The sequence below is a fragment of the Budorcas taxicolor genome, chromosome 1 (assembly GCF_023091745.1).
Source record: "Budorcas taxicolor isolate Tak-1 chromosome 1, Takin1.1, whole genome shotgun sequence".
Lineage (NCBI taxonomy): Eukaryota > Metazoa > Chordata > Mammalia > Artiodactyla > Bovidae > Budorcas > Budorcas taxicolor.
This window is the reverse complement of record NC_068910.1, coordinates 190716877-190741235: the sequence shown is the minus strand read 5'-3', so window position 1 is coordinate 190741235 and position 24359 is coordinate 190716877. Positions and strand designations below refer to the sequence as shown.

The 24359-nt window shown below is 39.6% G+C and overlaps 1 protein-coding gene across 1 annotated transcript in view; it reads right to left on the bottom strand.

The window, feature by feature from the left end:
- Window positions 1–23759, bottom strand: part of GK5 (glycerol kinase 5) — a 76822-nt gene extending 53063 nt beyond the window's left edge. Inside the window, exons 1-3 of the mRNA XM_052643920.1 lie at window positions 23613–23759; window positions 13390–13483; window positions 11702–11777 (exon numbers count right to left, since the gene is read on the bottom strand). Of these exons, the coding sequence (XP_052499880.1) occupies window positions 11702–11777; window positions 13390–13483; window positions 23613–23759 (317 nt within the window). The remainder of the gene's footprint in view (window positions 1–11701; window positions 11778–13389; window positions 13484–23612) is intronic.
- Between the last annotated feature and the right edge of the window lie 600 nt (window positions 23760–24359).

Below are 24359 nucleotides of genomic sequence, written 5' to 3'. Positions count from 1 at the left end.
GGCAGGGGGAGGGGCTTTGCACCTGCTCTTCCCCCTGCCTGCAGCTAGGAAAGTGTTCAAGAAACATCAGCAAGCTGATGCAGTTGTAGCACGTGTTTCAACATTCACTTAGTGACTTAGGTTTGGTTTCACTCTATCTGTGGAGAAATGGAGGGAAAGCAGAAAAGGCAATATTGTAAACGAACTGCCCAGTATACTATTCTGTGGCTCTAAATATATTTTGTATCATAAATAATTAGTGAGAACCATTAACATAAGTAGCAAGTGCCACAGTAAAAGATGTATGTGGTTCTGGAGGAATACAGAGCAATTTCAATACTTGTATCACCAGAGTATAAATTCCTAGAGTGCTGCTGTTCTGATTCATCTTTATATTCAACCCAGTAGTCAGCACAATGCTTTACTTTCAATGAGCCAGTTACTGAGTGAACTGCAACGCAACGACTCATGGTTTATATTACTAACTGGCACATACCTGTTTATATTACTAATTGGCACACACCCTGGTCCAAGGTTAGTTGGTAGAAGCTTCTCTGAGAGACAGTGACAGAAGAAAGAAAACAACTCAGGATTTTTTTTTTTCGAACAATCAAAATGGAAGAGATAGTTAACAGTTGTTTTAGAAAACAGGCTAACCACAAACACTGATCAAATATAATGAAAAAATGTTTAACCTGAAGCATATGAAGAAGACATGGACTGAAAAAAAATAAAAAGGTCACAAATGAGTTTCCTGGCATCTGAAGGGGGGAAAAATGAGGAGGAAAAAAATAAAAAGAACGTTCAAAGTTTTAGACTTCCTAACACCAATTCTAAGAAGAACAATGTTTCTATGGCCACAACAGAATGCACTATGGACACAGGGGGGAAAACAATGAGCTGTGAAGAGGATGAGGTGCTGGTTGTGAGTGGAATGAACAACAGGTGGTTCCACAGGGTCAAAATTGCCATTTCTTTTCCTCTCAAAAATAAAGAAGAAGGAGAACTTCCTGTTGGCTCAGGGCTGGGCCCATTGCTATGTTGTGTCTCAGCTGTTTGTTGGGGAAGTATAGAACCTGCCAGCATTATACGTCACCATGGCTCATGGGAACCAGGGAACAGAATAAAACTCCATTATTTTAAGGAATTATAACAGATGCAGGATGTGGGAGAGGGAGAGGGTGGGATGATTTGGGAGAATGGCATTGAAAGATGTATAATATCATATATGAAACGAATCGCCAGTCCAGGTTCGATGCGTGATACAGGATGCTTGGGGCTGGTGCACTGGGATGACCCAGAGGGATGGTACGGGGAGGGCAGAGGGAGGGGGCTCAGGATGGGGAACACGTGTATACCCGTGGCGGATTCATGTTGATGTATAGCAAAACCAATAGAATATTGTAAAGTAATTAGCCTCCAATTAAAATAAATAAATTTATATTAAAAAATATTTTGTAAGATGAAAGATGAGGATTGAATTTTATTGAAACAAATATATCATGATATTTCAAAAACAAAAACAAAAATGCAGGAAGCCTTATGTGTCTGGGTTTTGGGGGAAAATATCCAGTGTTTCAGTTCCCACAAAGTTTTCAAAACTCATAAAAGAATACAGATATCTCACAAAAAGACAGCAAAGAAGAAAATCCACAATTAACTGCTTTAGGAAAACAATACAACAGCAGCCCCAGTAAGGGAAATGAACTGTCCTGGAATCCGACTCTATTTCCCCAGAAGTGAGGCAGTATGGTTCTACTGCTGCATAAAATCTTTGCCTCCAACTAGGGTAAACTTGCTGCCACAAACGACCTTGCTTTGCAGGTTCTGATGAAAGCAATCTCTATGGCCAATAACCCAATTTCCAAATCCAACTAAACGTGACACTTGCAATTAGCTATCCCTAGGAACACTCTCCTGCCCCCACTTCCACACCATCTACTTCGCCAGTTTGCCTAGGTCCTGAATTGCCAGCATTGACATTCTGATTCCCTTTAAATTGGGGGGTTGGTGGGACTTCCCTGGTGTTCCAGGGGTTAAGACTCCACATTTCCACTGCACGGGGCCTGGGTTTGATCCCTAGTCCTAGAACTAATATCCTGCATGCCACTCAGTGTGTCCAAAAATAAATTTAAAAATCAGTTCAGAGGTTGAGAAGGGGGGAGAAACTCACTGTACAAATCCTCAGCCTTCTTCTCTTCTATCCATATAATCTCAACCAGAGAACACACGTAATTCTCCACACTTCATCTACATCAGTGGTTCTCAACTGGAAGTTCTCTGTCTCCCAGGCACATTTGGTAATGTGTAGACACATTTTTAGCTGGGAAACTTAGGAAGCAGGGTGCTAATGGTATCTAATGGGTAGAGGCCAGGGAGGTTGCTAAACACCCTACGATGCCCAAGATGTCCCCCAAGAACAAAGATTTATCTGGCCTAAAATGGCAATAGTGCCACTGGTTAGAAACACTGATCCCCACAGAAGACTTGAATTCACTTACTCCTTCTTCTGACTAATGTACTAACTTGTGTCCAAGACACTAGGTGGAGAGTCGGGGTGAGGAGGAGGGTATGGGGCAACCGCAGATGCAGGCATCAACCTGTAATACAGATTATGCTCTGAAAGAAAGAGTATCTATCTGGAGGAAATGCACCACCTGTCTGGGGGAAATTCACATCCCAAATCAAACACTTTATCGTGTTTCCTTCCACTCACCCTCATCACCACCTAGCCATTCCTTCTCTTATATTCTCTACAATTTCTGTCATGTCCTCCCAAATATCAAAAGCAGTAATACCGGAAAAATTTTTAAATTAAACAATTTTTTCCTGAAGTATATGTGACTTGCAATATTATATTAGTTTCAGGTAGATAACACATTAATTCAATATTTTTATAGAATAAAATCCATAGAAAGATATTATCAAATATAGTCTCTATACCCTGTGCTGCACTTAACATCCTTGTAACTTGGTATTTTTTAACTGGTATTTTGTAACTCTTAATCTCCTTCACTTAATTTTGGCTGACCCCTCCCACCTCTCCCCTCTGGTAACCACTAGTTTATTCTCGGTATTGGTGAGCTTGTTTCTACCTTGTTACATTTGTTCATTTGTTTGCATATTTGATTCATTTGTTCTGGATAGTAAGTGAAAACACAGTACTTGTCCTTCTCTAGCTTATTTCACCAAGCATAATACATAATATTGTATAATTTTACGTGAACAGTTCTCTATGTATATTTGCTGTTGTTCAGTCACTAAGCTGTGTCCACCTCTTTGCGACCCCATGGACTGCAGCATGCCAGGCTCCTCTGTCCTCCACTCTCTCCTGGAGTTTGCACAAATTCACGTTTATTGAGTCAGTATTATCTAGCCATCTCATCCTCTGCTGCCCCCTTCTCCTTTTGCCTTCAATCTTTCTCAACATCAGAATCTTTTCCAATGAGTCAGCATTTCACATCAGGTGGCCAAAGGACTGGTGCTCCAGCTTTGGAATTAGTCCTTCCAATAAATGTTCAAAGTTGACTGATATATTATAACTTATTTATCCTTACATCTGCTAGCGGACATTTAGGGTGCTTCCATGTCTTGGCCACTGTAAATAATGCTGCCATAAGCACTGAGGTGACTATCTTTTCAAATCAGTGTTTTCATTAGATAAATACCCAGAAGTGGGACTGCTGAATCATATTCGCTATTGTTGTTCCATCGCTAAGCTGTGTCCTACTCTTTGTGACCCCATGGACTGTAGCCCACCAGGCTTCTCCACCCACGGGAAATCCTAAGCAAGAATATATTGGAAGTGGTTGCCATTTCCTTCTCCAGGGGACATTTCTCCAGGGATTGAACCCACATCTCTTGCTTGGCAGGTGGACTCTTTACCACTGTACTATCTGGGAAGTCTGCTGAATCATATGGTAGTTCTTAATATTTTTTTTAGTTCTTAATTTTTAAAGAACTTCCATACTGATTTCCATAGTGGCTGCACCAATTTACATTCTCACCAACAGTACACAACGGTTCCCTTTTCTCCACAGCATTGCCAACATTTGTTACTTTTTATCTTTTTGATAACAGTCATTCTAATACATGTGAAGTGACATCTTGGGATTCTGAATTGTGTTTCCCTGATAAGTGATGTTGAGCATCTTTTCATGTGTATATTTGCCATCTGTATGTCTTCTTTAGAAAAATGTTAAGATTTTCTGCCCATTTTTATATTGGATTGGCTATTTTTTTCATATTGTGGCATATGAAGTGAAATGAAAACAACTCAGTCGTGTCAGACTCTTTACGACCCCATGGACTACACAGTCCATGGAATTCCCCAGGCAAGAATATACTGGAGTGGCTAGCCATTACCTTCTCCAGGGGATCTTCCCAAGCCAGGGATCAAACCCAGGTCTCCCACATTGCAGGCGGATTCTTTACTATCTGAACCACCAGCAAATATAGTGTGTTGTATGACTCCTTTTTACATTTTGGATATTAAACCCTTACCAGACTATCATTTGCAACTATCTTCTCCCATTTGGTGGGTTCTTGTTTCATGATGGTTTCCTTCACTGTGCCAAAGCTTTTGAGTTTGATTAGCTCCCATTTGTTTATTTTTCCTTTTTTCCCCCTTGCCTGAAGAAACAGAACCAAAGAAACAAAGCCTTAACCAGTGTCAAAGAGTTAACTGCCTAGGTTTTCTTCCAGTTTTATGATTTTAGGCCTTTCATTTAGGTTTTTAATTCATTTTGAGTTAATTTTTGTAAATGGGGTGAGAAAATGTTCTAATTTCATTCTTTTATGTGTATCTGTCTAGTTTTTCCAATAGCACTATTGAAGTCTTTTTTTAAAAAATTATATATTTTTGCCTTTACTATAGATTAACTGACCATGTGTGCATGGGTTTATTTTTGGGCTCTTTATTCTATGTGTCTGTTTTTGTGCTGGTACCACATTGCTTTGATTACTTTAACCTTGTAGTATAGTCTGAGGTCAGAGACCATGACCTGCAACTTTGTTCTTTATGCTCAAGACTGCTTTACTATTCAGGGTCTTTTTTGGTTTCATACAAATTTTAGGATTATTTGTTTTAGTTCTGTGAAAAATGTCATAGGTATTTTGATAGGGACTGCATTAGATCTGTAGACTGTTTTGGGTAGTATGGGTATTTTAATAGTATTAATTCTTCTAACTCACAAACATGAGATATTTTTCCATTTATTTACATTGTCTTCAATTTCCTTCATCAATGTCTTATAGGTTTCAGAGTACAGGTCTTTCACTTCCTTCATTAAATTTATTCCTAGATATTTTATTCTTTTTGATTTGATTATAAATTGAATTCTTTTCTTATTAGTGTATAGAAATGCAACAGAATTCTGTACATTAATGTGGTATTCTGAAACTTTACTGAATTCATTTATTAGTTCAAACAGGTTTTTTGTTTTTTTTTTTTTGGTGGAGTCCAAGATTTTCCTTTATATAGTATTATATCATCTACAAACAGTGGTAGTTTAACTTCTTTCCTTCCAATTTAAATGCCTTTTCTTTCTTTTTCTTGTCTGATTGCTGTGGTTAGGACTTCCAATACTATATTAAATAGAAATGGCAAGAGCGGGCATCCTCATCTGTTCCTGATCTTAAAGGAAACACTTCCAGCTTTTCACCACTGAGTATGATGCCAGGTGCTGACCCATCACATGGCCTTTACTATCATGATGCTTCTTCCTTCTATACCAGCTTTGTTCAGAGTTTTTATCATGAATGCATATTGAGTTTTGCCAAATGTTTATTCTGAATCTATTGAGACGATCATGTGATTTTTATCCTTGATTTTGTTAACCATGCTAATTGATTTGCAGATATTAAACCACCTTTGCATTTCTAGAATATTACTTGATCATGATGTATAATTTTTTTTATATATTGCTGATTTGGTTTGCTCATATTTTGTTGTGGATTCTTACATATATTTTATCAGAGATATTGGCCTGTAATTTTTTTTTATAGTATCTTTATCTGATTTTGGTATCAGGGTAATGCTGGCCTCACAGGATGAAGTGGGAAGTGTTCTCTCCTCTTTAATTTTTTGAAACTGTTTGAGAAGGCTATAGATATTAACTCTGCTTAAAATTTTGGTAGAATTGCCCTGTGAAATCATCTAGTCCCAGATTTTTGTTAGTTGGGAGTCCTTTGCTGATTCAATACTAATAAACAATCTATTCAGATTTTCTATTTATTCCTGATGTAGTCCTGGAAAACTGTGTTTCTAGGAATTTATTCACTTACTCTAGGTTATCCAGTTTGTTGGCATATTACTGTTTGCTGTATTCTCTTATGATTATATTTCTGTGATATTAGGTGTAATTTCTTTCTCATTTCTTATTTTCTTTATATTTGAGCACTCTTTTGATTTATAAGTCTGGCTAAAGTTCATCAATTTTGTTTATCTTTTCAAAAACTACAGCTCTTGGTTTAATCTTTTCTATTTTTTTCTTTTTTGGTCTCTATTCTATTTCCACTCTGATCTTTGCTTCTTTCTACTGACTTTGTGCTCTGTTCTTCTTTTTTGTGTTGCTTTAGATGGAAAGTTAGGTTATTTATTTGAATTTTTCTTGTTTCTTGAGGGAGGCTTCTATCACTATAAATTTCCCTCTTAGAATCATTTTTGCTGTGTCCTGTAGATTTTAGAAGGTTGTATTTCTACATTTTTCATTCATCCCAAGGTATTTTTTAACTTCTTCTTTCTTTATTGACCCAATGGCTTTTGAGTAGTGTGTTTTCAGTCTCCACTTGTTTGTATTTTTACCAGTTTTATTCATGCAATTGATTTCTAGTTTCTTATTGTTATGGTCAGAAAAGAGGCTGGACTTAATTTCAATCTTCTTAAATTTACTGAGATTTTTCTTGTGGCCTAGCATGTGATCTATCCTGGAGAATGTTTCATATGCCCTTGCTATTTTTGAATGGAATGTTCTGTAGATATTTATTAAGTCCATCTGGCCTAATATGTCATTTAAGCCCATTGTTTCCTTATTGGTTTTCTGTCTGGTCTATTCATTAATGTGACTGTGGCATTCAAGTTCTCTATTATTATTTTATTACTGTCAATTTCTCCCTTTATGTCTATTACTATCTACTTTATATATTTAGGTGCTCCTGTGTTGGGTGTATATATATTAACAAGTCTATATCCTCCTCTTAGATTGAGGATCCTCCCTTTATCATTATTTAATGCCCTAAATAATATCTTGATATATATTTTGTTTTAATGTCTATTTTGTCTGATATGAGTACTGTTACCCCAGCTTTCCATTTCCACTTGCATGAAATATCTTTTTCTAATCTCCTCACTCTCAGTGTGTGTCTTAAGCTCTGAAGTAAATCTTGTTTAGGTTGCATATACATGGATCCTGTTTTTTCATACAGTCAGGTACCCTATGTCTTTTGATTGGAGTATTTAGTCTATTTAAATTAGAAGTGATAATTAATGGGCACATACCTTTTGCCATTTCGTTACATGTCTTCTGGTTGTTTTGTAGTTCTTTGTTCTTATCTTCTTTTTCTAATCTCTTCTCTTTTGGTTTGATACTTTTTAAACATTATGTTTGGGTTCCTTTGTCTTTGTTTTTGTGTATCTATTGGAGAACTTTGATCTGCAGTTACCATAAGGTTTATATATATATATATATATATATATATATATATATATATATCTCAATCTGTAAATATATCTACTTGTTTTACAATGACTTCCCTCGTTGCTCAGACAGTAAAGCGTCTGCTTACAATGTGGAGGACCTGGGTTCAATCCCTGGGTTGGGAAGATCCCCTGGAGAAGGAAATGGCAACCCACTCCAGTACTCTTGCCTGGAAAATCCCATGGATGGAGGAAGCTGGTAGGTTCCTATCAGGCTCTGCCATCCATGGGATTTTCCAGGCAAGAATACTGGAGTGGGCTGCCATTTCTTTCTCCAGCGGACCTTCCCAACCCAGGGATCGAACCCAGGTCTCCTGCATTGCAGACAAGACGCTTTACCATCTGAGCAGATCCCTTAAAGCTTCCTTTAAAAATTGTTTTTTCTTTTTGTTGTTCTGATTAGGTGGTTTCCAATATTTTATCTTCCAAGTTGCTTATGCAATCTTCTGTATTACTTAATCTGCTGGCAATTCTTTCTAGTGAAATTTTCATTTCAATTATTGTATTCTTCAGCTCTGATTGGCTTTTATGTTTTCTAGTTCTTTGCTGAAGTTCTCACTGGGTTCCTCTATTCTTTTCCTGAGTTTGTGAGCATTTTTATTACTATTGTTTTAAACTCTTTATCAAGTAAATTACTATCTCTGTTTCATCAGGGGTACTTTTGTGTGTGGGGAAGTTATTCTTTCGTCTGGTATATACTCATTTGTCTTCTCACTTTTTGTTTCTATCAAGTTATGTGAAACAGTCACCTATCCCAGGCTTAAAGGCACGTCCTCGTGTGGGAGCATCCCTGTGCAATCTGCATGTACCCAGGTTTTGGTGAGAGACCTGGACCTGAAGTGAGCAGTAACTGTGTCTTCATCTGGGGTGCATGGGAAGCTGTCACCTCAGCAGGACATAGAATTGGAATAGGAATGGTTAGAAGTGGAGCCAGATGTGAGCTGGGGCCTCTCCCAGGCTTAGGGCAGGCCCACAAGCAAACGGGTTAGAGCTGTAAATCTGAGCTAGTGCCTCTTCTCTCCAGTGTGATGGTGGTCTCTCCTTTGGCCAGAGGCATGGCTGAGGCCCAAGAGACTGGAACCTCAAATCTGAGCTAACTCAACTTCTCCCTGGTACAGTGGTTATTTGTACATGGTTGGGAGCAGTGCTGGAGCAGGCAAGGCTGGAGCAGCAACCCAGTGCAGGTTGGGATGTGTGCTGGAGCAGTCCTGGCAGGGCAACCCCAGACCATAAGGTGTTTTCAATCCGTTGCTTCTGCACTGGGACTGGAAGCAGGTGAGTCTGTGGTGTGCTCTTCAAGTCTGGAGTCTCGGTTTCTATAGCTCTCTGATAGGCCCTACTGGTTTTCAAACCAAGCAGGCTTGTATTCTTGGTGCTGGACCTCAGGGTTAGGATGCCAAATACGGTAAACCCCTTGTTTCTTAAGTGCCGGGAGCCACCACGGGAGATCCCACCCATGACAAAGTTCACATGGAAGAGAACTGTTAAGCAAGGCTTCAGAACTCAAGGGGCTCCCTAGGCTTTCTCGAGCATCTACCCCAAAACCAGAATCTGTCTGTTTTACTATTTCATGACTTTCACCAACTCCTCTGACATTAACAGGGGGCTAACCCTGACCACCTTTCTCTGGAGAAAATCAACTTAAGGCTATAGCTAGTAAGTCTCCTGGACATGAGAGGAATATTTCAAATCAAACCCCCTCTGTTAGCATTCTAGCTTGCTCAGCAGGTATATCCAGACTCTTAGAGCTACACATGTGGTTATTTACAGCCTCCCAACTGTGAAAGGCACGGAAAGCCTAAAACATAGAGCCTTTGAAAGAGTTAAAAGTTATTAGAGTAGTGCTAGTGCTGATGTAGGATTTCATTATTGGGCCAATGCTTGTTGCTAAGTTCCCATATCTCTTATCCACTGTGCACCTGGAAATGCATTAGTTAACATAGTGAGAATGCTAGAAAAACAAGTGCAGCCTTGAATTTAACCATATCAGACTTTTGAGCTAATTGGTTCTTTCTTGTAACTCACTGCACCTTTGCTCTGTGAAAAACATAACTCTGTTTGGCATTTTCTGAGGCTGACATAGATTAGAAATATAAAGAAAAAACACTTTGAGGGAAAATAAGTTTTCAGGATGAGCAGCCTTTATCAAAAGAGGGTCATAAAATGTTCACAGGCCTCCAAGGCCAGAAGATAGTGTACACAACATCATTTGTGGGAAAGGTATGCAGAAAAATCCTGGTTTCGATAAAGGCAAAACTGCTGGAATGTTTGGGCTGACTCTGTATAACCTTGCATCTTTCATTTCCCTCTATGTATAAGGCAAGGTATAAAAGTACCTTTTGAAAAATAAAGCTTTTGGGCCTCGCTCATCAAAACAGCTTAGTTACCCCGTGTTTTTTTCTTCTATCTTTCTCTCTCTCTCTCTCCCTCTCCTTCTCTTTTTCAGGCTGATCCCTTGCAGCATAGAGGCTCCCTGCGTTCACTTATCTGCCCGGGTTTCTAAGACCTGAACAGGAAGACGTTCTGCGTCTTCACTCTCTTGGGAGACCGGGAGGGCACCTGTGGCCTCCATGAACAGGGCAAACTTCTTGTCTTGAAGTTTTATTGGTTCTCTGTGTAAACCAAGGAACATCAGCCTCTTTCTCTCCTCTATTTTCTTATCTACAACATTCTTTCCTTATCTATCTCTCTCTAAATCAATCACGGACACAGTTCCTACTTTGGGTTTCCCTGCATCCTGCGGGGGCTGGTCCCTGGCACTCAGGGATGATGCATAAGCCTGTATCCCCCTCCTCTTCTGGGTCACCCACTAGGTGTATGGATCCTGATTAGATTGCTTCTCCTTCCTTCCTCCCAGACTCCAAATGGTCCCTCCTTTAATAACCTTGGTTGTAAAAGAGCCTTTCTGATAGTCTTCAGACTGTTCTCAGAAAGTACTCAATAAGTAGTTGTAGTTTTGATATGTTTGTTCTGGGAGGTGAGCTCAAGGTCTACCTACTTCACCATCTTAATCCCATACAATCAAATATTAAAAATTTTAAACTTCTTTCTCTTTCCTAACACTGAATTAAAGTTAAAGTTCTTGTGAATTCAGCTTGATTATATTTCTTTGACTTACCCTTACCCCTTACATCCACCACTTTTCGTCCCCACTGCCCCAAGCTCAAGATGCCCTTTAGAGTCTAGAGCTCTGTAACAAAGAAATATTTTACAGTGATTTTGTTGTTATCCTTAAAAAAAAAAAAAAGTTGAAGGCAATATAGGAGTAGTGGAAAGAGTATATTCTCTGGAACCAAAAAGATAATTTGGAATTTTAGCTTGATTTATTAACGACTGACTATGAATAATGTAGTTATTTCTCTGCTGCTGCTGCTAAGTTGCTTCAGTCGTGTCCGACTCTGTGCGACCCCATAGACAGCAGCCCACCAGGCTCCCCGTTCCTGGGATTCTCCAGGCAAGAACACTGGAGTGGAGTGCCATTGCCTTCTCCAGTTATTTCTCTGAGCTTCAGTTTATTTCTTTGTAAAATAGATGTAACCACTAACAGGTTTGTTTGTAAGGATACTGAAACCTGAAGAAATATCATAAGTATTCACTGCATGGTATCTACTGTACTATTACAATTGTGTTTAATTCATACATACCTCATATGCTGTAAGTATTTAAAATTAAATTTGAAATAGGCTAAAATATAAATCATATCATAGTCTTGTATATCCAAAATTTGTCAGGCTCTCCTGAATCTTTTTAGGTATAAGCTAATTTTTTAGAACTTCAATCCACACTTTATCTGAATTTTAATGAAAGCAATAGTCTTTTTACTACTATTACTTTATATAAGTTAAGCCTAGTTGACATGCAGGGAACTTATGCGATTAGCCAGAAAGTAGACCCAATTTCTTTTCTCTTAATCAAGCAACACTTCTTTCTTCACAAACTTTAAAACTCCCCAAACAGGTTTCAAAGCAATGTGTTCACCATGGCATGAACCCGGTGATAAGAGTTCTTATCACACAATGCACTTACTTGTCCCATGTGATAAAAGTTGCTCTCTGTGTTGAAATGCCAAGACCAACAATTTGATTCATTTCTATTCCTGCAGCTAAAAATAAAGATAGATAAACACATTTAAAAGCCTAGGAAGTTTATCTTTATAATATTATCATATGGAAAAGAAATTACTTAATATAATCTATGAGAAAAGCAACTTGGTTCAGCATTTTAATAACACAATTGGAGCTAATAAATAAAACATTACTAGGATGATTTTGTAGTATTTTTTTTTACTTAAAAAGAAAAGAAGTTATAATCTAATAATAATAAAGTGGACTTTTTGCTTTAAAAATTAGAAAGAAATAAACACCACTTAAAGTAAGTTAGATGGTATTTTCTTCTTGATAACATTAAAAATTAGGATCTTCATTTGAGCAACGATCAGCTATAACAGAAGCTGGTTGATGGCAACAAAAGAAACCCTCATGAAAAGTAGCATAAATACTGAAGCACAGATCTTATTTACTACACAAACTCATGCTAGGATGCAAATAGAAACATGGATTTTGCAAAGTCCAGATTTCTTGAAATACAGCAGCTCACATGTTTCTGTGACATTCTTTTAAAAAAGCAATTTGTCCCACTGAACAAATTAGGGACAGCTTTAATTTGAGCTATGCTCAATTTAAGGACGACATACCACCTCCTGTACAGTACTCCTTCCTAGTCTGATCATAAGGAAATAACTAGACAATCCTCAAATGCAGAATAGTCTATTAAACGGATCTGTACTTTTGAAAACTGTCAGTGACATGAGGTACTTGGTCTGTATTAAAGGCGACTAGACTGACTACTAAAGGCAATGCCTCATCTTTGTTGGATTCTGGATTGAAAAAAAAATTATTCAAGACTGAGGTAAGAGGGGAATACTGAGGATCAAGTATTAGAAAATATCACTGGGTTTTAATGTTAAATTTTCTGTGTGATGTTTACGTATGAGAATACACCTTATCTTTGGAGATAATGCTTAAGTATTTAAAGATGACAGGTTATTACATCATAATCAACTCTCACCTCGGACAGCTAATTTGAGTCTAGGAGAAAGCACACTGGCATTCTTCTGACTTTTTAAAAATAGGTTTTGAAATACTTCAAACCAGAAAAGTTAGGAGAAGCAATTCAGTCAGAGGAATGAATGAAAGACCTTTTTGAAATTACAAGTCCTCTTTCGTCACGTTCTTAAAGAAGGCTGTACTGAGACTGTTCTTAAAGAGCTAAGATTCCAGACCCTGGCTGCAGCCAAGAGAACACTTGCCCTAAGAGGTCGCACAGGAAAAAAACAAAACAAAAACTTATTTTACAATAAAGCTAACGCAGCTGTAAACTCCTGAGAGCAGGAACTGAGCATTGTAACTTTGTTTACAACCGTCTGGTATTTTGTACAAAACAGGAAATGGAATGGGCACTGGCTACAACCTGGAATAAATCCTAAGGTGAGCCTTTAATACTGCAGCTCAAAAAGACTTCAAGCAGAGGAGAGAGTTGCTGCTACCCTCCCTTGACAAAGCGGGTTCACTACAAACCACATATGTCCTTCCTCCCCAAACTACTGGGAAACTGTGACTCCAATAAAATATTGTATGTACAATTTAGGAAACCCACAAAATTCTTATTATATACAAAATACATGTTACCATCTCTACTTTTATAAATCCAATTACCTTTGACAGATTCTTTTATTACAGCAACAAACTGAAGCCAGAGAACATCAGGATCAATTTCAACCCAGCCAGCCTGAGGATAAACACTTTCTACCTATTAAGGAAAAGAGAAAATTTAGTAAAAACAAATCACAACAAGTCAATAGCACATAGGCCTTAAGGGTACCAGTTAAAATAATTAAAAACAAGATTTTATTTATTATCTAATTCATTTTTATTGTTAAGGTGGAAAAAATGTGAAATAAAAAGGATGATACACCAAAATAGCAGTTTTATTCAGTTCATGAAATTTACAGAAGATTTCATCTTTATTTCCCAGGCTTTCTACAATGAAAATGCATTATTTCTATAATTTAAAAAAATGTCAAACTTAAAGGAAAAAAAACAGCTGGACAGGATGCATGGAGCAGCTATTTGTAACCTCCAAAATGTATATGGTGGCAGGCAGACAGGGAAAGAAGATAAGAATCAGAATACCACCAAAGTGGTAGTGAGTTTCCCATTTTCCTTCTGGTATCACCTGGCCTAGACTCAAGGCAGCCTGAACACCCAGAAGCAGGTACCAAGGTGCACTAGAAAAGCCAGGAGAACACTTGTTAACACTCAAAGGAACAGAACGAATCTCTCGCTTTTCTTTTTTATCCACCGTCTCCATCCTTTTCTATGCTGGCTATCTCACAGTGGCAGCTACAGCAGTATCCACAAGCACCCCAAATACTGAGGGAGGTAAAACTTCCTCTCTCAGAACAGGTGCTGGAGACTGACCAGGGTAAGGTGATCCCCCTGTGGCTTTTTCCTCTTTATGTGCTTCTGATGCCCAGCCTTGGATGTGGGCATAGGAAGTGCCCTGCAGAAGGGGGTAGTGAAAGGTCCAGCTTCAGGTAAGAGGACCCAAACAAGGAGGCTCAAAAAGTCAAAAAGTCCCAGGAAGATCTAAGAGAGGGAAGAGCTTGGGAAAGCTCCTCCAGAAAGACGTGGATGCACTCCCAGGCTCTCCTGGAAGCAGCACATGCATGAATACACCCCTAGACAGCATTCAGTTGTTGTTTAGTCGCTAAGTGCCCAATTCTTTTGCAACCCCATGGGCTTGTAGCCCAGGGCTTCCCAGGTGGCGCTAGGGGTAAAGAACCAGCCTGTCAATGCAGGAGACAAGAGATGCAGGTTCAATCCCTGGGTCAGGAAGAATCCCAGAGGAGGAAATGGCAACCCACCCCAGTGTTCCTGCCTGGGAAATCCCACGGACAGGGGAGCCTGCCTGGTGACAGTCCATAGGGTTACAAGAGTCAGAGAGGACTGAAGCAACTTAACACATGTGGACTGTAGCCAGCCAGGCTCCTCTGTCTGTGGGATTTCCCAGGCAGCAACACTGGAATGGGTTGTCATTTCTTTCTCCAGGATCTTCCCGACCCAGAGTTCAAACCTGCGTCTCCTGCATTGGAAGGCAGATTCTTTACCACTGAGCCACCGAGGAAGCCCTCCTGGACAGCATAGCAAAGCTGCTAAAAGCAGAACTTAAAAAAAAAAACACAAAAAACAGATCACTGCCCAGGTCCTGGGGCTTCCCAGATGGTGCAGCTGGTAAAGAATCTGCCTGCCAATGCAGGAGACACAAGAGATATGGGTTTGATCCCTGGGTGGGGAAGATGGCAACCGACTCCAGTATTCTTGCTTGGAGAATCCCACGGACAAAGGAGCCTGGCGGGCTACAATCCGTGGAGTGGCAAAGTCAGACACAACTGAGCACGCATGCACTCCCAGGTCCCAGACCGATCACTAGGTGGCACATACTGCACAGGACAGATCTAAATAGCACTTCCAAGATCTTAAAAACAGAATTAACATTGAAATCAAAATCCAAGGAAGGCTGGTCAGACTGTGTAGCCCGAACACAGCTGCATTAACTGCCTTAAAGAAAAATATCAACATTTGTCATAGGCCTTATACAAGACTCAGAGGTTTATAACATGATATTCAAATGTCCAGGATACAATCCAAAATTACAAGGAACATTAAGAATCAGAAAAATTTCAGCTCATACAGCAAAAGATAATGGATACCAGTATCAACATAACAGATAATTTTGACAAAGATTTTAAAGCTACTATTATAAAAATGCTCTAAGAAGTCAGGGTGAATTCTTTTGAAACAAATAGGAACATAGAAAGTTTTAGCAAAGAAATAAAAGACAAGGAAAAACAAAAATCTCACCATTTCAAAATTAAAAATACAATAATTAAGTGGGGGAAATGGAGAGATGCTGGTCAAAGGATACAAACTTTCAGATATAAGATGAATAAGGTCTAGGGATTTAATGTACAGTATGGTAACTAGAGTTAATAATAATGTATTATACACTCAAAATTTGCTAAGAGATTAGTTAAGTGTTCTCAACACACACACACACACACAGATACAAATGATAACCTTGTGAGATGAAGAGTGGTTTAATTAACATTAATTATGTTATTTCATTAACAATGTATATGTATGCCAAAAGATCAATTTGCACACCTAAATACATACAACTTTTGTCAACTTATCTTACTAAAACTGGAAAAAAATTAACTAGAAAAAGAAAATTATTAAAACACATACTGGATCAGCTCCATGGTAGAATGGAGATAACAGAAGAAAGTCAATAAGCTTAAAGACAGATCAACAGAAATTCTCTAATCTGAACAACAGAAAAAAAAAAAAAAAGAAGAAAACCTCAGGGATCTGTGGGACAGAGAAAATGGTCTAATACTGATGTCAGCAGAGGCCCCAAAGAAGAAAAGAAAGACTTCAGTGCCTAAACAAATTACTTAAGGGAAGTAATAGTGCTAAGAATTCCCAAGCCCAGTAAAAGATTTAAAATCTATATATTCAGGAAGCTTAGAAAATCCCCACCAGGATAAGTCCAAAGCAGCTCACAGCCAGGTCCAACATAATTTAAATGCTAAAAACTGAAAGCAAAACAAAACAAAACCGAAAGCAACCAGACAGAATAAATACACAGAATAATAATTCAAATGACTGTGGACTTCTCATCAAAACAAAGGCCAGGAAGAAGTGGCTCAACATTTTTAGAGTGCAAAAAACTTTCATCTACAATTCCATATCAAAATCCTAGGATTTTTAATAGATATAGATATGATCATTCTAAAATTTACATGGAAAGGTGAAAGAACTAAAATAGCCAAAACAATACTGAAAAGAATAAAATTGGAGGAATCACACTACACAATTTGAAGACTTACTCTAAAGCCATAGTAATCAAAATAGTGTAATTATAAAAACAGACAAATAAATCACAGAGCACAAGAGAATCCAGAAGTAGACCCACACGAATATGGCTAGTTTATTTCTGACAAATATACAAGCCAATTCAATGGAGAGAAACAGCTTTTTCAACCAAGTTGGAATAGACATCCATATGCAAAAAAATTAACCTCAGTCTTAAAAAAACCTCACTTCTTACACAAAAAACTAACTCAAAATGGATCCCAGATGTAAATGTAAAACTGTAAAATGCTTATAGGAAATCACAGCAAAAAAATCTTCGTGACTTGGGATTAGGTGAAGAGTTCTTAGACATGACACCACAAGTATGATTAATAAAACAAGAAAAATTGATAAAGTGAGCTTCATCAGAATTAAAAATGTGTGCTCTGCAAAAGATATTGCTAAGAAAATGAAAAAGCCAAGTACAGACAAGTTGAAAATATCTGAAAATCGTGTATTCAACACAGGATTTATATCCAGAATATATTTAAAAAAAAACAACAGTTAGAAAACAATTCAATTTAAAAAATGGCCAAAACACTTGAACTAGCACTTTATCAAAGAGTACATATGGATGGAAAATATGCACATGGAAATATTCAACATCATTGGGTAAATGGAAATCAAAACCACAGTGAGATAACACTACATCTAAAATTTAAAAAAATACTAACAGTATCAAGTATTGATGAAAAACAGAACTCACAGGCATTCCTGGTGGGAATGCAAAATGATGAGTCACTCTGGAAAAGTTTGGCAATTTCTTGTTAAGTTAAATATTCACTTACCATGTGATGCAACAATCCCACTCCTAGGTATTCATCCCAGAGAAACGAAAACTTACATTCACATTGATATCTGTATACAAATGTTCATAGCTGTTCTATTCAAGATCAACAGAAACAGAAAACAATGCAAATATACTTCAACAGGTGAATGAATGTGGTATCTTCATATAATGGATTACTACTCAGAAATAAAAAGGAATGAATTCCTGATACACACAATATGTATGAATCTTAAAGGCATTACATTGAAAAAACGTCAGTCTCCATAGGTTACTTACTGTATTTTTCCACTTACAAGATATTTTCAGAAGGACAGGAAAAAAAAAAAAACCATAGTCATACAAAACAGATCAGTGGTTTTCAGAGATTAGATGTGGGAGGAAAGTGACTATAAACGGCTTGCACAAGGGTTTTTCGGTTACTTCCAACATGTACTAAAACTCACAGAAGTTATTCAGCAAAGAAGTTTCATCTTACTCTGCTAATTTTAAAAATAAGATAGAAAATAATCTTTGGCTTCAGGTTAAAACAATGGCTTGAACATAATTGTTTTATTTCCAATTCCTCTCAAGACTGCCATTAAACTAAAAACATGAAAAAAGGTTTATGCAGAAAGACAAGAAGAGAGCAAGGAAGCTCAGAGCAGGTTTTAACAAATGTCTTTAATACTCTCAGTGAGTGGGTAGGTGGGACAGGGCTAAGTACAGAGGAGACCACTGAATACCTCTCTACCCACTCAGATTATACATCTCTGTTCAACCCCTGGCAGAATCTCAGGGAGAACTCTGAAAATCAGAGATACCTCAGAAGACTGGGATGCCAGATGCTGCTGAACAGAGGGGTGATCCAATCTTTATAAGGACCTTCAAACTCTTTGTCCAGTCAGATCTTCTGCCCCTCCCTAACACAGCAGAAGTTACAAGATTTACTCTCTGGAGGAACTGAACCAGAGACATTCTTTACTTGCAAATACTAGATACAGCTGAGAAAAGTAAGACATGGTACTGAAAATATGAATGGATAACCAACCAAAGATCGTCATTTAAGGAAAACCTCTAACACATAAGAAAAGGACAAAATAAACAGAAAAAAAGGAACTGTGAGAAAACACTGACAATGTGGGGAGCATGAGGGTGACACAGAGATGACACAAAAAATGAATCTATACTGTCAATCAATCAATATTATTCCCCAGTGAGCCCACTGGAAATAAACAGGTTTAACAAAGTCTATTCCCCTTCTGTAGGGACTGCCCTGGTGATAAGTCAATCCTAAAGGAAATCAACCCTGAATATTCATTAGAAGGACTGATGCTCCAATACTCTGGCCATCTGATGCAAAGAGCCGACTCACTAGAAAAGACCCTGATGCTGGGAAAGACTGAGGACAGAAGGAGAAGGCGACGACAGAGGATGAGATGGTTGGATGGCATCACTGACTTAATGGACACGAATTTGAGCCAACTCCAGGAGATAGTGAAGGACGGGGAAGACTGGCACGCTGCAGTCCATGAAGTTGCAAAGAGTCACACGTGACTTAGTGACCGAACAACAATTCCCCTTCTATCAAATAACATTTCTCTTCTTTCCATGCAAAACTTTCATGACCACAGACTATATGTAATGATTCAACTGCAATAAATACTTTCGCCTCCCAAAAAACTCAACACGGCCATCATCGTGTCAAGTCAACAACTTAGAGTTGGCAGAGGCACTCCAGGGTCACGTCCCCCCACTTCACCAACCCAGACAGTTCACCATCACCAAACATGTCACAACAGTTCAGAAGATCAAACTAAAATACAAGATCAAGAATATATTCAAAGCTAAGAAGAAAACGTGTTGATTAAAAACAAAAGACAACAACCTGTTCTTTTTAAGAATGTACAGAGGGAACACAGTATTGGAAAGTCCAGTTTTCCTCGGAGTGGTCTTTCTGTCCTGTTCTTCCAACCAAAATGTTATTATTTTTTCACAATGGCATGATGTTCCAATGGGGAACATGATGAACTTTCTTCACTTTGAAAAACTAAAAATATCAAACATTCACATGTAGGATTTCCAAAGCTCTGACCACTACTCTCATATATAACACCAATATTTAAGAGTTCACAGAAAGATTTTTTTTAACTTATTGGGACTTCCCTAGTGGTCCAGTAGCTAAGACTCTATGCTCCCAATGCAGGGGGCCCAGGTTCGATCTTAGGTCAGGGAACTAGATCCCACATTCTACAACTTAAAAAATATATATCCCGCATATTGCAAGGAAGATTGAGGATCCTCTGTGCTGCAACTAAGAACAGTACAGTCAAATGAATAAAAATAAATATTAAAAAAGAAAGAAAAAATACAACTTATAGAAAAAGGCTACAAACATGGGTCTCTGCTATTAAAAAATGAATACCGTAAGAGGTAAAATTAAAGTCTTCTGAGAGGCCTCATTATTAGCCTTCTCATGTAAAAGTTCCTGTTTGGGATTTCCATTTTAATGAAAAGACCAATAAAGCCTATTTTGTTCATATCTCTAAAGAGTGATCTCTTCAGTTTTTCTTTCTCAAGCTATTTTTTGGCTGCTGCTGCTGCTAAGTCACTTCAGTCGTGTCCGACTCTGTGCGACCCCATAGACGGCAGCCCACTGGGCTCCACCGTCCCTGGGATTCTCCAGGCAAGAACACTAGAGTGGCTTGCCATTTCCGTCTCCAATGCATGAAAGTGAAACGTGAAAGTGAAGTCGCTCGGCCAGGTTGGACTCTTCGCGACCCCATGGACTGCAGCCTACCAGGCTCCTCTGTCCATGGGATTTTCAATCAAATTCTATGCTAAGTGTGGGTTTCTATTATATATTCTTTCCAACATAATTTAGCAGAGGTGTGACTTTCATTTGAGAAAACAAATACAAGTTCTGTGTCTAATCCATAGAGTCCCATGAAGGAAACTGATTTCCTAATATTTTCCTAATATGACTAAATGTAATTCAATTATTTATTCTGTACCCAAGAAATAATAAACTAGGTGCTAAGAAGCTGGATTTAGAAAAGACTGAGAAACCAGAGATCAAATTGCCAACATCTGTTGGATCATAGAAAAAGCAAGAGAATTCCAGAAAAAACCTACTTTTGCTTTACTGACTACGCCAAAGCCTTTGACTGTGTGGGTCACAACAAACTGTGGATAATTCTGAAAGAGATGGGAATACCAGACCACCTGACCTGCCTCCTGAGAAATCTGTATACAGGTCAAGAACCAACAGTTAAAACCAGGCATGGAACAAGAGACTGGTTCCAAATTGGGAAAGGAGTACATCAAGGCTGTATACTGTCACCCTGCTTATTTAACTTATATGCAGAGTACATCATGAGGAACGCTGGGCTGGAGGAAGCACAAGTTGGAATCAAGATTGCTGGGAGAAACATCAATAACCTCAGACACACAGGTGACACCACCCTTATGGCAGAAAGTGAAAAGGAACTAAAGAGCCTATAGATGAAATTGAGAGAGGAGATTGAAAAAGCTGGCTTAAAACTCAACATTCAAAAAACTAAGATTATGGCATCTGGTCCCATCACTTCATGGCAAACAGATGAGGAAACAATGGAAACAGTGACAGACTTTCTTCTCTTGGGTTTCAAAATCACTACAGATGATGACTGTAGCCATGAAATTAAAACATGCTTGCTCCTCGGAAGAAAAGCTATGATCAACCTAGACAGCATATTAAAACGCAGAGATATTACTTTGCTGACAAAGGTCCATCTAGTCAAAGCTATGGTTTTTCCAGTAGTCATGTATAGATGTGACAGTTGGACCATAAAGAAAACTCAGCGCTGAAGAATTGATGCTTTTGAACTGTGGTGTTGGAGAAGACTCTTGAGAGTCCCTTGGCCTGCACGGAGATCAAACCAGTCAATCCTAAAGAAAATCAGTTCTGAATATTCATTGGAAGGACTGATGCTGAAGCTGAAACTCCAATACCTCTGGCCACCTGATGTGAAGAACTCACTCACTGGAAAAGACCTTGATGCTAGGAAAGATTGAAGGCAGGAGGAGAAGGGGACGGCAGAGGATGAGATGGTTGGATGGCCTCACCAACTCGATGGACCTGAGTTTGAGCAAGCTCCCGGAGTGTGTGATGGACAGAGAAGCCTGGTGTGCAGCAGTCCATTGTGTGCAAAGAGTTGGACACGATTGAGCAACTGAATTGAAGAAGCAATGTAGGTCAAGAAGACCATTTTTCCCCAAAAAATCAAGATATCTGAAGCTAAGGACCAGTTGCTGTTGGTTTTTTTCTGATTTCTAATTCATTGTAGACCAGCAATTTTTAAGACATAATTAAAACAACTTTCTAGGGAAAAAATGACATACAAAGTAAAATCCCAAATGTTTTACTACAGTCAACAAATATAAAATGACTTTGCCAAACTACTACACAAATTTCTAAATCTTAGCTTCTCTTTCAACCCCCGCAGACTGTGAACCACGCTTTCAGAAGTGCTGATGCAAACTCCTATCAGTTTGAGAGGCATTGCTTTCTACTCCTTAATTTAAGATACAATGCTTCATCCTCGAAGGGCAAGGAATTTTTTTATTTTTATCTACTTACATACCTTTCCAGACACCTTCACCAGTTTTGAGTCTGGGCAGACCATTCTAGTCTCCTGCTACTTAACAGCAATCTTGGTTCATCTTTGAGACTCTTACCTCATTTCTAAAAAAAAATAATGATTTCTCCCAAATTATACAGCAACTATGAAATCTGTTATCTTCTTACAATTTTTGTATCCCTTTGGTTCTAAACACTTCAACTCCTTTAAAAAAAAAATCACTGCTTAAAACAAAAGTACTTTGTGTCTAGAATTATAAGGGAGACTGTGAAAAGTATCTTTGTGTTCTGATAAAGACTCATAAAGAGATAAGCAGTACATAGTCGCAGAAGGAGAAAATCTACCTTTCATCTGTCCTTTCAGGTGGGGTTAGGGGTGGGGTATGTGGTGGAGAGGTGGGCAGTGTTCATGCACAGGTGAACAGGTCTCTGTTCTGGTCCTAAAACCAGAATGAGGAAGTCCTCAAACAAACAAACAAAAAATGCTCAAAGCATTCTTTCGGCTGGACCTGCTCCTGGGCAATCCCTGCGGGTAAAAAACACTTCTAAGGGGATGGGAAGAGGTGTAGGAACCAAGCAAATGAGGGAGTCCAGTGCTGCTGGGAATGGATTAGGTAACTAACAGCTTCCCTACGGTGAAATTACTAACATAAATATGTTGAGGGTCTTCCCGGTGGGCCACTAGTTAAGAGTCCACGCTCCCAATGCTAGGGGCCTGGTTGGGGAACTAGATATTGCATGCTGCAAGTAAGACTTGGCACAGCCAAATAAACTTTTTTTTTTAAGATGTTGGTATTGGAAAGAAGAGTAAATAAAAATATCATATGGAATTCATATTATTTTTTGTTTGCTGGCAACTATAAGAAATCAACACTTCATGGAAACAAGATCAGACGAATACCAACCTGTTAGTTGCCTTACTAGTAATAACTAATGACTTGGGAGGTTTCTCAAACCAGAAAAAGATATTTTCATGAACAAGATGGAAAGGAGAAAGGTAATGACAACACAGCCTTCAAAACTTGTGCAATACTTATATTCCTGGAAATCAGTTGCTCTGCACTTTGAGAAGCAGTTCATGATAACAACTGAATGACAAACATAAAGTTAAATTCCATTAAGTCTTAAAAATCTCAAATGTAAATAAAGACAGGGTTGGAGGTCTATCAAGGAAGCTCAAGAAAAACCAAGCAAATCAAAAAGCACCCTCTCTGCCTGGATTCGCGTAGCCAGCCCGGCCCTGCCCTGCCTTTCACCGCAGTCCCACCCAGGTAAGGCCAGAGAGCCGAATCCTCAGGTGAGCGGAAGCGAGTGAGTGATCGGAGGTCACAATCCGAGCCCCTAATGTCTTCAGCCAGGACCTAAAGAGCGCGCAGGTTTCAGGCTGGCCCGGGGACGGAATGCGGGGATCTGGCCGGTCCAGGCGCGCCGCTCAGGACCGAGGGCCCGCGGTGCCGCAGGTGGCCGGGTCTAGGCCAGATAGGCGGTTCAGCCCTCTCGCTCCCCAGCGACCAGATCCCGGGCGCCCTGCGCGACCTAGACCCGCTGCCCCGACGCCCGCTCCCCGGTCACCTTCTGCACGCTGGAGCCACAGATCCGTGCCGCGCGGTCATAGACGTGGCAGCGAATCATCGAGCTGCCTACGTCCACTCCCAGCACGAAGCCTGCGCGCCGCGAGTCCGGCGCGCTCTGCTCCGGGACCGTAGACTGTTCTGACATCCCGACCCGCACGCCTCCCTCCCGTAGCCGCCAGCCGAGCGGACGCGCTCTAAACTCCCGCACCTCAGGGGCCGAGCGCGCCCCGCCGGGCCGCCGCCCCCGGCCCGCCCCTCCGCGAGATCCGGCAGCGACCCCGCCCCTGCCGCGGGCCCCGCCCCGACGCCGTGACGTCACGGCTGCGCAATGACTTTTTGCAAGAGAGCCCGCGGGCCCGGCGGCCGCGCGGGGAGTGTAGAGGTGAGCGGGCGGGTGGTGGGTCCCTGGAGTCCGGGCCACCCGGCTCCGCCCCGTTTTCCAAACCCCAGCCTCTCTCAAAGTTACCTTGGCCGGTAATTTTAATGATTTCCCTCCTAACTCTAAGCGCCCTGCGACCGTGCCCGCATTTCTTTTAACTGGTTACATATTATGAATCTATTAAGAAACAGAGTAACCTGAAAAGAAAAAAAATTCGGCCGAAGGTATTTATTCATAAACTGAAAGTTTCTCCCCAGGACTTATCTCCCCAGAAAACCTGGTCAGGTTTGCTAAATGAAATAACGCTCTAGAATTTCCCCAGCCCTCTGGTGGGGCAAAAGGGACAAAGTGCTGGGTGGCTGTTAT